At 45.8% G+C, this 13,154-nt stretch overlaps 6 protein-coding genes across 6 annotated transcripts; 4 read left to right on the forward strand and 2 right to left on the reverse strand.

The window, feature by feature from the left end:
- Nucleotides 1-1,246: 1,246 nt before the first annotated feature.
- On the forward strand, nucleotides 1,247-2,726 carry FPRO_15757 (pyridine nucleotide-disulfide oxidoreductase AMID-like family protein; the record flags this gene model as incomplete). Its single annotated transcript, XM_031219888.1, has 4 exons — nucleotides 1,247-1,448; nucleotides 1,523-2,222; nucleotides 2,275-2,582; nucleotides 2,656-2,726. 4 exons carry the CDS (start codon nucleotides 1,247-1,249, stop codon nucleotides 2,724-2,726), a joined length of 1,281 nt encoding a protein of 426 aa, XP_031085602.1.
- A 325-nt stretch (nucleotides 2,727-3,051) lies between these two features.
- FPRO_15756 (uncharacterized protein) lies at nucleotides 3,052-5,256 on the forward strand (the record flags this gene model as incomplete). The annotated part of the gene is made up of 3 exons (XM_031219889.1): nucleotides 3,052-3,753; nucleotides 3,812-4,995; nucleotides 5,052-5,256. The coding sequence occupies 3 exons, from the start codon at nucleotides 3,052-3,054 to the stop codon at nucleotides 5,254-5,256; spliced, it is 2,091 nt and encodes a 696-aa protein (XP_031085603.1).
- A 472-nt stretch (nucleotides 5,257-5,728) lies between these two features.
- Nucleotides 5,729-6,522, reverse strand: FPRO_15755 (putative FUN34-transmembrane protein involved in ammonia production; the record flags this gene model as incomplete). Its single annotated transcript, XM_031219890.1, has 2 exons — nucleotides 5,729-5,811; nucleotides 5,862-6,522. The coding sequence occupies 2 exons, from the start codon at nucleotides 6,520-6,522 to the stop codon at nucleotides 5,729-5,731; spliced, it is 744 nt and encodes a 247-aa protein (XP_031085604.1).
- Nucleotides 6,523-6,965: 443 nt separating this feature from the next.
- FPRO_15754 (uncharacterized protein) lies at nucleotides 6,966-8,864 on the forward strand (the record flags this gene model as incomplete). Its single annotated transcript, XM_031219891.1, has 3 exons — nucleotides 6,966-7,565; nucleotides 7,623-7,802; nucleotides 7,869-8,864. The coding sequence occupies 3 exons, from the start codon at nucleotides 6,966-6,968 to the stop codon at nucleotides 8,862-8,864; spliced, it is 1,776 nt and encodes a 591-aa protein (XP_031085605.1).
- Nucleotides 8,865-9,310: 446 nt separating this feature from the next.
- FPRO_15753 (uncharacterized protein) lies at nucleotides 9,311-9,778 on the reverse strand (the record flags this gene model as incomplete). Its single annotated transcript, XM_031219893.1, has 1 exon — nucleotides 9,311-9,778. One exon carries the CDS (start codon nucleotides 9,776-9,778, stop codon nucleotides 9,311-9,313), a length of 468 nt encoding a protein of 155 aa, XP_031085606.1.
- Nucleotides 9,779-10,209: 431 nt separating this feature from the next.
- FPRO_15752 (putative Similarity to Methanobacterium aryldialkylphosphatase related protein) lies at nucleotides 10,210-11,951 on the forward strand (the record flags this gene model as incomplete). The annotated part of the gene is made up of 6 exons (XM_031219894.1): nucleotides 10,210-10,462; nucleotides 10,509-10,743; nucleotides 10,795-10,961; nucleotides 11,005-11,265; nucleotides 11,317-11,518; nucleotides 11,567-11,951. The coding sequence occupies 6 exons, from the start codon at nucleotides 10,210-10,212 to the stop codon at nucleotides 11,949-11,951; spliced, it is 1,503 nt and encodes a 500-aa protein (XP_031085607.1).
- Between the last annotated feature and the right edge of the window lie 1,203 nt (nucleotides 11,952-13,154).

Below are 13,154 nucleotides of genomic sequence, written 5' to 3' on the forward strand. Positions count from 1 at the left end.
TTATTTTATATATTTAACTATATAAGGCAATAGTATTAAAGAAAAAGTAAGGTTAAACTAAAGGTTTAAAGAAATTAAGTTAGCTTTTATATAAATTAATTAATAAAAGATAAATTAACTTTAAGTTAATAGTAATTAAATTTATTACTTATTAGGCTAATAATAAGAAGAAAAAATATCAATAATTAAATATATATTTAATTATAGTAATAAGTTATTATCTCTAAAAATTAAAAACTAGAGATTTAAAACAAGTTTAATCTTATTTATATAAATATAATATTATTTATAAAATAAAGATATTTATTATATATACTTAAGTAAAAACTAAAAAGTACTTATTATTAGCTTATATTAACTACTAATGAAACGTTATAGCTGCTTAATGTTATAATGAAAATCATTGCCCTGCCCTATTAGTATAATACCTTTACTAGTTACTGGATTCTAATATCTCCGGGGTCTCCGGTGATATATCCGTGGTTTGCAAAAAGGTTATAAATCTTATGCATTTTATTTGAAGACACTTTTTTAGTGGGCAGGGTTTACTAATATAGTAACTACTGGAGCCTACGCCACTACAGCTGACTCAGGACTGGGACATGGTAAATATTTGTTTCACACTAGAGCCATTCTATTATGTCAACGAGTCAGACATTCAGGACGGTCTTTGCATGTACAAACAATCCATCGAGTCATGACCGGTAAACACCAGCTTGGTGCCGATACGTAACGTCTTCATTGGAAATACAGCTATTTCTTATCGGTATAACTAGCGCCACGCACGCCATCTGACGGAATCTACATAGATATCCGAATGAATCGGTAACATGAGAATTGGCTCCGAGCATGTCGGCAGAACGTGGTTTGTTGGTAAAATTTGACTGAACCCACATATAAAGCGTGGAGTGTGCTTATTGATAACAGATGGCTGGGGCCCTAGTAAATCAGGCGATCTTTGTGCTCTTAATCATTTCCGACTGGCCCGGAGCTTGATGCCATCTGGTCGGTTACCCCAACAATGTTATACAGTCTTTTTATACGCAATTATCTTTTATTCAGCCGTCCATTGACCCGAATGACTCCTCATTCATTCATTGCCTTTCCCCATATGTATCAGCAACGAAACTTAGGCGTATTTTGCCCGAAATCCTCGGACAGCACGGCGGAACCAACAGCTCCTACTTTGGCTACCTCTACTTCTCATCACTCGGACGCCACATCGCCAGCCGGTTGTCCCTCTATCATGCAAAGTGCACAACAAAACTTCCATACATACAACATTCTCATCATTGGTGGTTCGTATGCTGGCCTTTCTGCAGCTGTCAATCTCCTTGATCTCCATCGTGGCTTACAGCCGCGCCAAAGCAAAGAGCCCTATATCCATCAGCGCCAGCTCCCAAAGTACAGTATTAAAGTTACGATTATAGATGAGCGCGACGGCTTTTGTACGTACGACGGACCCTAAATAGATTTTCGAAAACTAAAATTAAGAAACCTGGCTAACCTAAGACACTCATAGACCACCTCGTCGGGTCACCTTTGGCCTTGTTCGACAAGGAATTTGCGAACAAGACCTGGGTTAAGTATCAAGATATCCCAGAAATGCATGGTCCACTCATCAAGCATATCCAAGGAGCCGTGACGGAAGTCGATTGTGTTAAAAAGAAAGCAGTGATTGTTGACGAAGCCACCAAGACGCGGATGATCAAGTCATACGATATTCTTGTCGCAGCCTCAGGTCTACGACGTGCCTGGCCTATTGCCCCTCGGGCCAAAACAAAACAAGAATTTCTATCTCATATAGTGCAGCATACGGAGAGCTTTGAAGATGCCTCACGCGGTGTCGTTATCGTTGGTGGCGGGGCTGTCGGCGTGGAAATAGCTGCAAAGCTCAAGATGCTCATTCCTCGACTCATTGTGAGCCTGGTTCATTCACGAGATATGCTTCTATCCTCGGAGCCGATTCCTGACAGCGCCAAAGAAAGGACCTTGGAGCTATTGAGGGGCACTGGGGTTAGGATATTGATGAATCATCGTTTGTGCCAAATGTCTGAAGAGCAGGCGTCGGATGGATACAATTTACTCCGCCTTACATTTAACACTGGGACGCAGATGGTGGCTAGCAAAGTCATACACGCCATCTCACAGAGCGTGCCATCGACCGAATATCTGCCAGCATCGGCTTTGGATTTGAATGGTTACGTTGAGGTCTTGCCGAGGTTAGTCACTTTGCTTTTCCAAGCAGGGGCACAACGAACTTACATTCTGCAGTCTGAACTTGAGACCGGGCACGCCGAATCATCAAGATCATTTCTCAGCGGGCGACATAGTGCAATGGCCGGGGATCAAACGTTGCAGTGGCGCGATGCACATGGGTCAATTAGTCGCACAGAATGTCCATCAGCGCATCATCCAAAAGCTCACTGGCAGAGAACCTACGATGAAGGACCTGGAAGAGCTCCCGCCCATGATTGCTGTTGCCGTCGCCAAGAGTGCTGTTTCTTACGCACCGCAAACAGGAGTCACATGGGGGGCTGAGGTGCTGAAAACATATTTTGGGGACGATATGGCCTTTTCATGTGAGTTTGATTACCACTTACTCATTCCCTGTTTTTCACTAGTCAATCGTAGGAGATCTGACCGAATTGACAGTTTGTAAAAGTGCTATGCAGCTAGGCTGTGAGACGGACTCCGCACATTCAACAAGCTCTACCGACATGTAAAGCTTTATTTAGTGAATAAACAAACGCCCCTGTTGTACGACCGATAAAAAGGCGATGGAAAGCTTAGTAGAGGCCATATTTAACTTTGTTTTTGATGTCGTTTACGGAAGCCCCATACGAGATTTTGGCGTCTGACGGGGTAACTGACCGGGATAAATACAATGTAAATGGCGGGGAAGTGCAGGACTAAGTCAGATAGCGTTAGTTGCTAGGTTAGTCAACTGCGGAGATCTCGGGGTAACTAACATGCGCACGTCAATTCCCTGTTTTCAACTTGCACGATTTCCTTCTCCCCTCACCATCAATCCAATCCATCCAGGCTAAAATGCCAGTAACAGGTCCAGGCCCAAGCAACCGCCGCATGCCTCTCAGCTGCGAGCCATGTCGCCGACGGAAGATCAAGTGCCCACGCAACAACAGCCGTGGCCGAGCGCCTTGCGACACTTGTGTACGCAGGGGCGTACCGGTCAACGAGTGCATCTATCTTCGAGATCAATCGTCACTGCGTAATGTTCTGTTGCCTCGACATGCCGACAACTCGGCTCTTGTGGCTCGCATCGACCGACTCGAGGAATTGCTGCGACAAAGCGTCTCGAGTGCTGGTCCAGAGCCCAGAACGCCACATACAGGACTGGAGCTGGAAGAAGAACAGGAAGCAGGGCCAGGACAAGAACAGGCAGCAGATTTTCTTTCGCCGGAATCGACCCTCCAGCAGTCGGCAACCACTTGGTCTTCCACCCAAAGTGATTCGTCACTCACCCAACCTCATACAGCCATGCCGCCAATTGGAGTCATTATCCGATATGAATCTGGGCATGAGCGATTTGAGTCGGTCTCTTCACAATTGTCGCCTATGATTCAAAACAATCCTGTCGTGGTTGGAGTGAAGACGGACATGGCTGAAAACATATGCGGATCCATGCCATTCTCTATGAACAACTCAAGCATTGCTGATCTGCTAGAGTTGCTCCCTCCTGCCTCTTATTGCGAGCAACTTAAGAAGCTCTATTTTGACACTTTTGCACCAGTGAGTATCCCAGCGAGCGTGCTATTATCCTTTCGCTCTCTGACGAATAGTATCATAGCTTTTTCATATCCTGCACGACCCTACATTCGAAATTGACTACCTTCGCTTTCAGTCTGACCCCGAGAAAGTATCCTTGCCTTGGCTGGCGCTATTGTTCGCCATACTCAGCATAGCCGTCATCGCCTTGCCTCAAGATAGCCCGCTGCTTCGAGAGCTGGGTAAACGCAAATCTGTGCTCGACAACATGTCGTTACTTAGTAGCCGATATAGAGGAGGGGTCATGCAATGCCTCGAAGCAGATCACTATCTATGGAGACACAACATGAACACTCTGCAAACTCTGGTGATTTTGATATACGGAATCAATCATACTCATGGACAATCGTGGGCTTTGCTCGGTGCGGCACGGAATATCGCACTCTCTCTTGGCTGCCATATTGAGCCAACAGTCTTCCAGATGGATCCAATCAGAGCGGAAGAAAGACGCCGATGCTGGGCTGGATTGAAAATGCTTTACACGATACAGAACACAACTCTAGGTATCTTGGATGCCACTCATATACCTTCGACCGTGAAGCCACCGCTTGATGTCAACGATAATGAACTTGTAGTTGGCTATCACATACCACAATCTCGAGAAGGACCGACTCAGATGTCATATCTACTACTCAAGTTTGAGCTTTACGATCTTTGCACGCGCATCTGTAGCCACGTGTTTGAATCCTCACGCACAGCCAGCTACGACAAAGTCCAGGCCCTCGATGCAGAGATAGTAGCGATGCGAGAAAAGCTGAACTACAAATACCTCTTCGACGTCTCAATTGCAGCCCACCACTCTGTCCAACTTAATATCCTCTTCGGCTACACGCACCAACTCACTCTCCTCCTCCACCGGCTGGTCCTGCGACAGGGCGCCTCTGGCTTTACTCGCGAGGACTGGTTTAGTTCCCAGACTAAATGCATCGAGAGTTCTAAAGAATTGCTTGGTATACATCATACGTTTCACGAAAATCCAAGCTTCCATCCGTACCAGTGGTATAACCGTGGACTGGGAAGTTTTCACGCATTCCATGCTGCAGTGTGTCTTGCTCATATCTGCATGAGTGGCATAAATCTCGATTCCTCAACCAAGAATTCGTTTCAGGAACTTATTCGCGACTCACTTCAAGTGTTTCGGTATTTCATGGAAACCGGGATCAGTGCGATTTGTACTAGAGCGACCCCGATTTTAGAAAAGCTATTGTACGTATGCACTTTTGGTATATGGCTATGACTATATAATACTAATGCGCAAGTAGGAGCGTCATGAATACTCGTGATTCAAGCACAAGGTGTGAATCTATGTACCATCCCTCCGATTCGTCCCATGGAAATGATGCAGAGCTATTTGACGAGTATATCGAGAACCTGGCACCCCAGCAATGGCTATCTCCTTCCAACATGGGTTGGGAAGGTTGGGTCACGATCTTAGAGCATGGATCTATGGAAAATGTATTTGAGTAGAAGGAGTTGAACTCAATGTCAGCATCAAAGTCTTGGGTACTGTAAACAGTCTCCTTTGCCTGTTTATTGGCACCTACTTTTAAAGTGTGGCGGAAATCACAAAAATCCATCTCTACCTAACGAGATTCAAACCTAGATGTTGAATACTGTGATGAATGCATTATGGTTTAGCACAGAGTGTTGCTTTAGTGCGTCAAGTGGCAAGATCGATTCACAAGAGCCGTAGACAGATTGTACCTTGTACATATCCAAAATCAGCTACCAGGGAACATGGATTTTGATGACATCCAGTCTGTTTGTGAAATTTCACTTTAAGTAGAAATAAACAATTGAAATGACATATCGTCACATTTACACTAATAAAAACTATTACTCCATGGAATAATTGTATTGGCCATTAGTTCATATAAGAGCCTTGATCACTCATGGAGTGGCTTAATGGCCGCTGAACAACACTTCTAACAGGTCCAACTTATGCGTCTTTATACATCGGGAAGGTAGGAACGTCGAATGGAGTAACACCTCCGGCAAAGAGACCTGCACAACCAGCCCAATCTTGGGAAGGTGTTCAGTAATGGCATGGCTCTGGAGGGAAATTGACTTACAGCTCATAAAAGCAACCAAGTAACCAAAAGCATAACCTGCGTTGAGGACAGAGGTACTATTTACCATATTGCCAGCAGCAAGTAAGATAAGGCAGATATCCAATGCCAACAGGTCAAGGAAGAGGACCCAGGAGCTTCGGACTGCGGCTATGGTATAGATGACTGTGAGGATGAACCATGCCCATATATACATGGCGATGGCCTGCTGGAAGTCTGGACTCAAGACACCCGACTCATCCGTATATGCAGCAATAATGCCCGAACCAGGAAGGTAGATCATGCTGTACGAGATGTTGAAGGCGCCGTAGGACATGAAGACAGCTGTGCCAAAGGTATTGCCAGTGATGAACTCCATGATCCCGACGATGTACTGACAGATGCCGCCGAAGAAGATCAGCACGGCAATCATGACATTCGGAGTCTGGATTCCACGAGCGTGAACACCGAAGCTGGAAATGAGAAAGATACCTTTTTCGGTCAGCTTGGGAGTGTCAAGGCGAATGGATGGCTTCAGCGCGGTACCTGTGGCGAAAGAGAGCAGACCCAGTGGTGATGGGTTGGCAAAACGCCGATGCACGACAGGGAGGGCCGGTTGCCCGCGGTCCTCAACATGGCCACCTGCTGTCGTGCTCGGTCGTAGCTTGTTTTCTCCGTCGGACATGGTGCGCAATGTGTGCTATTCAGAGACGGTTCGGTTCTTTAGTGGTGAAATGTACTGATAAGATGCTGCAGGGAAGTCTTCTCCGATCGCGAGGGACGGGGTTAATAATAAAGGGATTCTCGACATCATACCATCCTATTCCGAGCAACTGAAGCGACTTCATCCCAAGCGGTTTCCATAGGAGTCCTTCCCGCTGTACCCCAGAAAAAGATTCCAGGCCCGAGAATGTCCGCTCTTGTCCCCTTACCTTCCCCGCACTCCCTCATCTCCGTCATCTCCGCTCTTCACCGCCATCTCCGTCTTCTCCGTCTGCCGCACGCACAAACAGCCAACCGGTTTCGACAAGAGTAATTGATACATATTTTATTAGCTCTTATTTATTTACTCGGCTGATTCTGGTTAATCTCAGCCTGAACCAAGCATTGTCCAACCAGTGAGCCAGAATGGGATCTCAGTCTACTTCCAACATTATGCAATACGCTGCCTACGTCCATCCCACCACGGGCTTGCCTCGTGTTGGTCACTACGACCTGGCCAATGGCACCATCCAGCCGCTGAGCTTCACTTCTGGAACCCCCGTGAGGAACCTCTACGAGGTCATAGCTGCGGGAGCATCTCAAGTCATTCCCGACGGTGACCCGCTTCCGGCCAACGATGTCAAGTTACTGGCGCCCATTTCTGGCCGAGACATCATGGCTGTCGGCAAGAATTACATGGAGCACGCCAAAGAGTTCAACAGTTCAGGGTATGACAGTTCTGATAAAACAGACCGACCTAGTCATCCTGTCATCTTTACCAAAAGGGCTACGTCCATCATCGCTCATGGGGAGACTATACTTCCTCACCCCGAGTTCTCACAAACTCTGGATTATGAGGGAGAGATTGGCGTCATTATCGGCAAGACAGGGTACCGTGTTAGTGAAGCCGATGCATGGGACTACGTCTGGGGCTACACCAACATCAATGATATGACTGCGCGCGAGCGTCAGCGCGACCACAAGCAGTTCTTCATTGGAAAATCCCCCGATACCTTCTGTCCAATGGTAAGTCAAGTCAAACCTAACCCCGACTATGAGTCATTAACTAATTGTCTTTTACAGGGCCCTGTCGCTGTTTCGAAAAACAACCTGCCATCTGTTCTGAAGGTCGAGACCCATGTCAACGGTGAGCCTAGGCAAAGCTCTACTACTGAAGATCTCATCTTTTCCATCCCCACCTTAATCAAGACTATTTCCGAGGGCCAAACACTGCAGCCTGGTGATGTCATTGCTACTGGTACTGTAAGTTAGGCCTATCCCTGATCAAATATCAGCTGAAGTTGAATCGTGGCTGACTGTTATGTAAAGCCCGCTGGTGTTGGCATTGGTAAGAACCCACCGGTTTTTCTCCAGCCCGGCGATGAGGTTTCTGTCTCTGTCACAGGGCTGGGAACCTTGTCCAATAGGATTGGAACAGCTGAGACTGAGAACCCAACGGTCCAGCGGGTTTCTTCCGAGTCGCCATTCCGCATCAACAACTTGGCCAAGACTCTTGACGCTGGTGTCAGGCTCACCAAACTCAATGGCAAGCAACTTAACTACCAGAGGAAAGGATCTGGAAATCACTATATCGTCTTTGTGCACGGGCTGGGCGGCACTCAGGAGTACTGGACCCCCCTGATCTCCAAGCTTTCTCTATCTGAGAACAACTCCCTTCACTTATTTGACTTGGAAGGCCATGGTCTCAGCCCGACCCATCCCCTCAGCAAGCTGAGTATTGAGTCGTTTGCGCAGGACATTCGATCCATCTTCGATGCAGCCAATATTACTTCGTCCTCCCCTGCTACCCTATTCGCCCATTCCCTTGGATGTTTGGCAGCCCTCAACTTCACGTTGAGTAACCCTAGTCTTGTTGGCAGGTTGGTCCTTCTCGGGCCCCCTCCATCGCCTCTACCAGATGCAGCATCTAAAGGCGCGTATGCACGTGCGGCTATAGTCAGAAGCTCGGGCATGGCACATGTTGTGGATGCTGTAGTGGATGCAGGTACATCAGCGCACTCCAAACAGACTAACCCCGTCGCAATCGCTGCTGTCAGACTCAGTCTTCTTGGCCAAGACCCCGAATCCTATGCCAAAGCAACTTGGGCACTCGCCGGGGCTACCAAGGAGCTCAAGGTTGAGCAGATACAAGCCAGGACTCTAATCATTACCGGTGACGAAGACAAGGTTTCTCCCGCGTCTCTATGTGAGAAGTATGCGTCTCGCATCCAAGGTGCACAACTTGTAGTGTTGAGCAACGTTGGACATTGGCATGTTTTTGAGGATGTTGGTGGCGTTGCTCAAGCAGTTGCGAACTTCCTGTAACTACAAGATTAGTGGAGAAAATATCGCAGAATAGAATCTACACAATGCATTATGATCACCTGAGACTGGCACAGTTTTTCCAGAAGTTCTGTACAGTCCCCCGTAGATACTTCCCTTTTTATCGCATATCAAACTAACAATTCGCCAATAAAAAGCCATTATCACAGCATTTCATGCAGAGCTATTACAGATAGAGACTGCAACAGCTGATGGATGATGGCCATAGTTGAATGCTATACTCTACTGATTGATAGTTAAAGCTTATGATATCTCAACGAGACATATCAAGCCAACACACTGAAAAATACCAATTAACTTTAGGCTTCCAAAGGCAATATGCGCATAGCCTCCACAAAGATAAGTCTCCCAATTATTGCCATATTCTACAAGTCTTGATCACGTCAGTGCCTTGGCTGGGTTGAGAGTTATCTCAAAATTTAAAGTACCTAATAATCTGAATTCCAAAACTTCCGAAGTCCAACAAATCTCGGGGGCTCCATGAATTTGTTTACAATTCCTTTCGTCCGCCCTATGCGAAGCGGTCTACCAAATTCGGTCAGATCCTTCTCACAGTGAAATCTCCAGAACTGCCACGAGCAATTGCTGCCTCTAAAAGATTCGATAACACGAGCGCCGCCAGGATGATTGTGCACAAAGTCTGTACAGTCGTAGATGATGTCGTCTATTATGACCCATAGGTGACCGTTGCGGCACGCATCTGCGACTGTCTCTGGTTCAATGAAAGGCAAGGCGCTGCTTTCAGTGGCTGTTGGCGCTGGCTTACATCGGCTTGGGCTGCTCGAGTGTTCAACAAATGCCACGGAGGGCGAAAAATCAGCTTTTTTGTCTAAAGTAGCGTCGACCACAGCGCTGGACGGCTGTGTCAAACAAGACTTGAAGTTGGACCAAAACATGATAAGTAAATGATGAAGTGAATAAAATAATGGATAAGTGTATAGTTCAACAATTGTTGGACTTCCTATGGCCCCTGGGGTCGGTTGGAACTTGTGTAGGCAAGAAAATGACACACCTGTCTTAACTCCGACGGCTCGACCTCGGTTATCCCAAGCCCAAGCCCCTCAGAATCAAGTTGATGGCGATCCCCGCATTCCACGAAACGCCACACACGGAGATGGCGGCGATGCGCGGGGAAGGCTACTCCAAGTCTCGGAGATGTGAATTGCCGTGGGTGGCACAGCTGACATAGGACGCCGCGCGGAGATGTGTCCTGGCTAAGCGTTCCTCTGTACATAATTATGCTTCCCCGTGGGGTATGTATAAGCTCGTCTTATCTCGTATAGGCCTATGTCTTTCAGCGATAAGCACAGTTCACGTACACTCGACAATGACTAAAGGAGAAACCATCAAGACTTCGTGGCCTCAGGGGCCCCATGATTCCTGGTTTGGACAGACAACCTTTGCCCAAAGCCTTCCTAAAAATGTCGAGTTCATCAATAACTTGAAGCTTGACAAGAAGCTCCAGCCCAAAAAGTACGAGATTGAAGGAACACACCCGGAGTCAAAGATTCTCTTTAAAAATGTCAATATTATTGAGTCTACGGGCCGTGAGCCTTACAAAGGCGATGTCTTGATTCGAGGTACGTTGTAAAAGAGGAATGAATAACGCAACCTGACCAAAGACAGGTGAAAGGATCAGTGATGTTGGTCAGGTCCTTAACAGGGAAGAGCTCGAGAAAGACCCTACTGTTCGCGTCTTTGAGGGAAGAGGCAGAACACTCATGTCAGGCCTTGGAGATGGACATACTCATTTCACCTGGAATGGAGGTGACCTCAACAGACTCGGAGAGCTCGAGGTTGAAGAGCATGTTCTCCTGACAATCAAGAGTGCCCAATGCTTTCTTGATTCGGGATACACCATGTAGGTATCTGTATGCTTTTGCTACGCGGCAGTTTTAACTCTCATTACAAGGTGTTTCGGAGCGGCCTCGGCTAAAGACCGTCTGGATGTGGTGGTTCGAGACGCAATCAACGCCGGTGATGTTCCAGGTCCTCGTTATCTTGCCAACGCAAGAGAGATCGCCAAGCCCGAAGGCGAATTGGTCGCGGGTATTACGCGATTTGCTGACGGTCCTGATGGTAGGTTGGTCATGAGAATCAAGTACCCGGGCTAACCTGATAGAAATGCGCGACGTGATCAGATACAACATCGAAAATATCGGCGTCGACAACATCAAGCTCAGCATCTCGGGCGAGGAAATCACCGAAATTCGCTCAGCGCAGGACTGTTATTTCAACGACGAAGAAATGGCTGCTTGCGTCGATGAGGCACACAAGCGCGGAAAACGACTGTGCGCACATGCTCGAGCTAGAGATTCGATCAAGATGTGTGTGAAGCATGGTGTGGATGTTATATATCACGGCAGCTACATTGATGATGAAGGTATGTATGCCGACCATCATTCTTGCTATTACCTGAAGCTTACCTTTATAGGGATGGACATGCTGGAACGCGAGCGAGAGAGATACATCGTTGTCCCAGCTATCAACTGGCTGGTTGCTACGACATACGAAGCCGAGGCGTTTGGATATTCGCACGAGACCGCGGAGAAAGCGGGATACAAGCGAGAGCTTGACATCGCCGTCGCTGGACTGCGCGAGATGCACAGACGGGGAATTGTCGTTCTACCGGGAGGGTAAGCCACTGCGCTGTTCTTCTTCAATCACAGTATTAACTTCTACAGTGATTACGGCTTTGCGTGGACGCCTCACGGAACATATGCGCGTGATCTTGAGCATTTCGTCAAGCTGCTTGGTTTTACTCCGCACGAGAGCATCATCGCTGCAACTGCTGGAGTTGCTGCGCTGTTGATGAGGGGCCACGAGCTCGGTAGGATCCAGCCTGGATACTATGCCGACTGCATACTTGTTGACGGTGATCCCCTGCAAGACATCTCTGTCCTGCAGAATCACGATAAACTTAATGTTATTATCATCAACGGTCGAGTTCATAAGGCAGGAAGGAAGGAGTACTTTACGGACCCATCGGGATCACTTTCCCATGGGATTCCGCGTCATTTAATAGGAGATTTTCCTGAGAAAAAGCAAGCTATGCAGAAGACGTTTTAGAGACACAGATCTATCAGTAGTGTCGGATAGTATCCTTGCTGATTCACATAGCAACCTAAAGACCTTCTCACTACTACAATGAAATTACTTCACTTTGAGTGCAATGTGGTACTTCCATCACGCGCCTCACGCTACTCCAACTGCCCTAGCAAAAGCACATGCTATCGATTCATCAGGTCAGAGCTCCGGTTAAATTCCACCACACTTGAGATAGATTTATTATTAGTTTTATTTCGTTTCAAAATATATAATATACTATATATAAATATAAAGTATTTTAATAATTAGTTTTATTATATTAATATATCTTTTAATATAAATACTTAAGGAGTAAGAAGTATTAAGTTAAAGAGATTTTAATATATAAAGGTAAAAAAGATAATTTATATATAGCTATTTATATTGTTATTAATAAGTATAAGAGTATAAAAGATAATAATGAAGTTCATTATAAAGTATTTATAATTATATAATAAAAATTAATTAATTATTAAAGAATTTTCAATTACCTTTTAATATTATATATTATTCTTTATAATTATTAAAAAGCTAAATAATAATATTAAGAATTAAAGTTAAAAGGTTAAAATTTATAATAAATTTAATAATACTATTAAGTTAGTAAATTAAGTATAGATGTTGCTATAAGAGCTATAAGGGCAGTGTGTAAGGTATATAATATAAGTATTATATTGTAATTAGAGAGGATAACTCTTTTATGTTTACAACCAAGCCGGAGACAATATGTATCTTAATTATGACTTTGCAGATGTTTCAGTATCCCGCAGCGGCAGCTTGAGGTCAAGTAAAAATCGACTCTACAGTGGAATTTTCTAAAGGACATCCCTCTACGACCAGGTGCCTACACCGAGAGAACTCGTCAAAATGCACTCAGCCAGGTAACTCACACTCAGGCTTCAGACGAAAGTGCCTCACGATCCAGTTACAACATGTTGCCCAAAAGGCTAGCGTTTTTAGAAATAGAGCAAAACCCACTAGCTATCGCATCATCTTCAATAGTAGTCAGTACATAAACATAAGAGTTCTCAATGCTGCCAACAATAAGGACTGTGTCGCTTGGGCGAGATCTCAACAGGGTAAGTATCTGGGAAGTGTAGCTAAGTGTAGGGCAAGCCTGACCGACATTGAATTGACATAAGCTGATTTTCTACCGATAACCCGTATTAGAATTCAGGAAAGGTT

This window comes from Fusarium proliferatum (genome assembly GCF_900067095.1).
Source record: "Fusarium proliferatum ET1 genome assembly, contig: FPRO_scaffold009, whole genome shotgun sequence".
Lineage (NCBI taxonomy): Eukaryota > Fungi > Ascomycota > Sordariomycetes > Hypocreales > Nectriaceae > Fusarium > Fusarium proliferatum.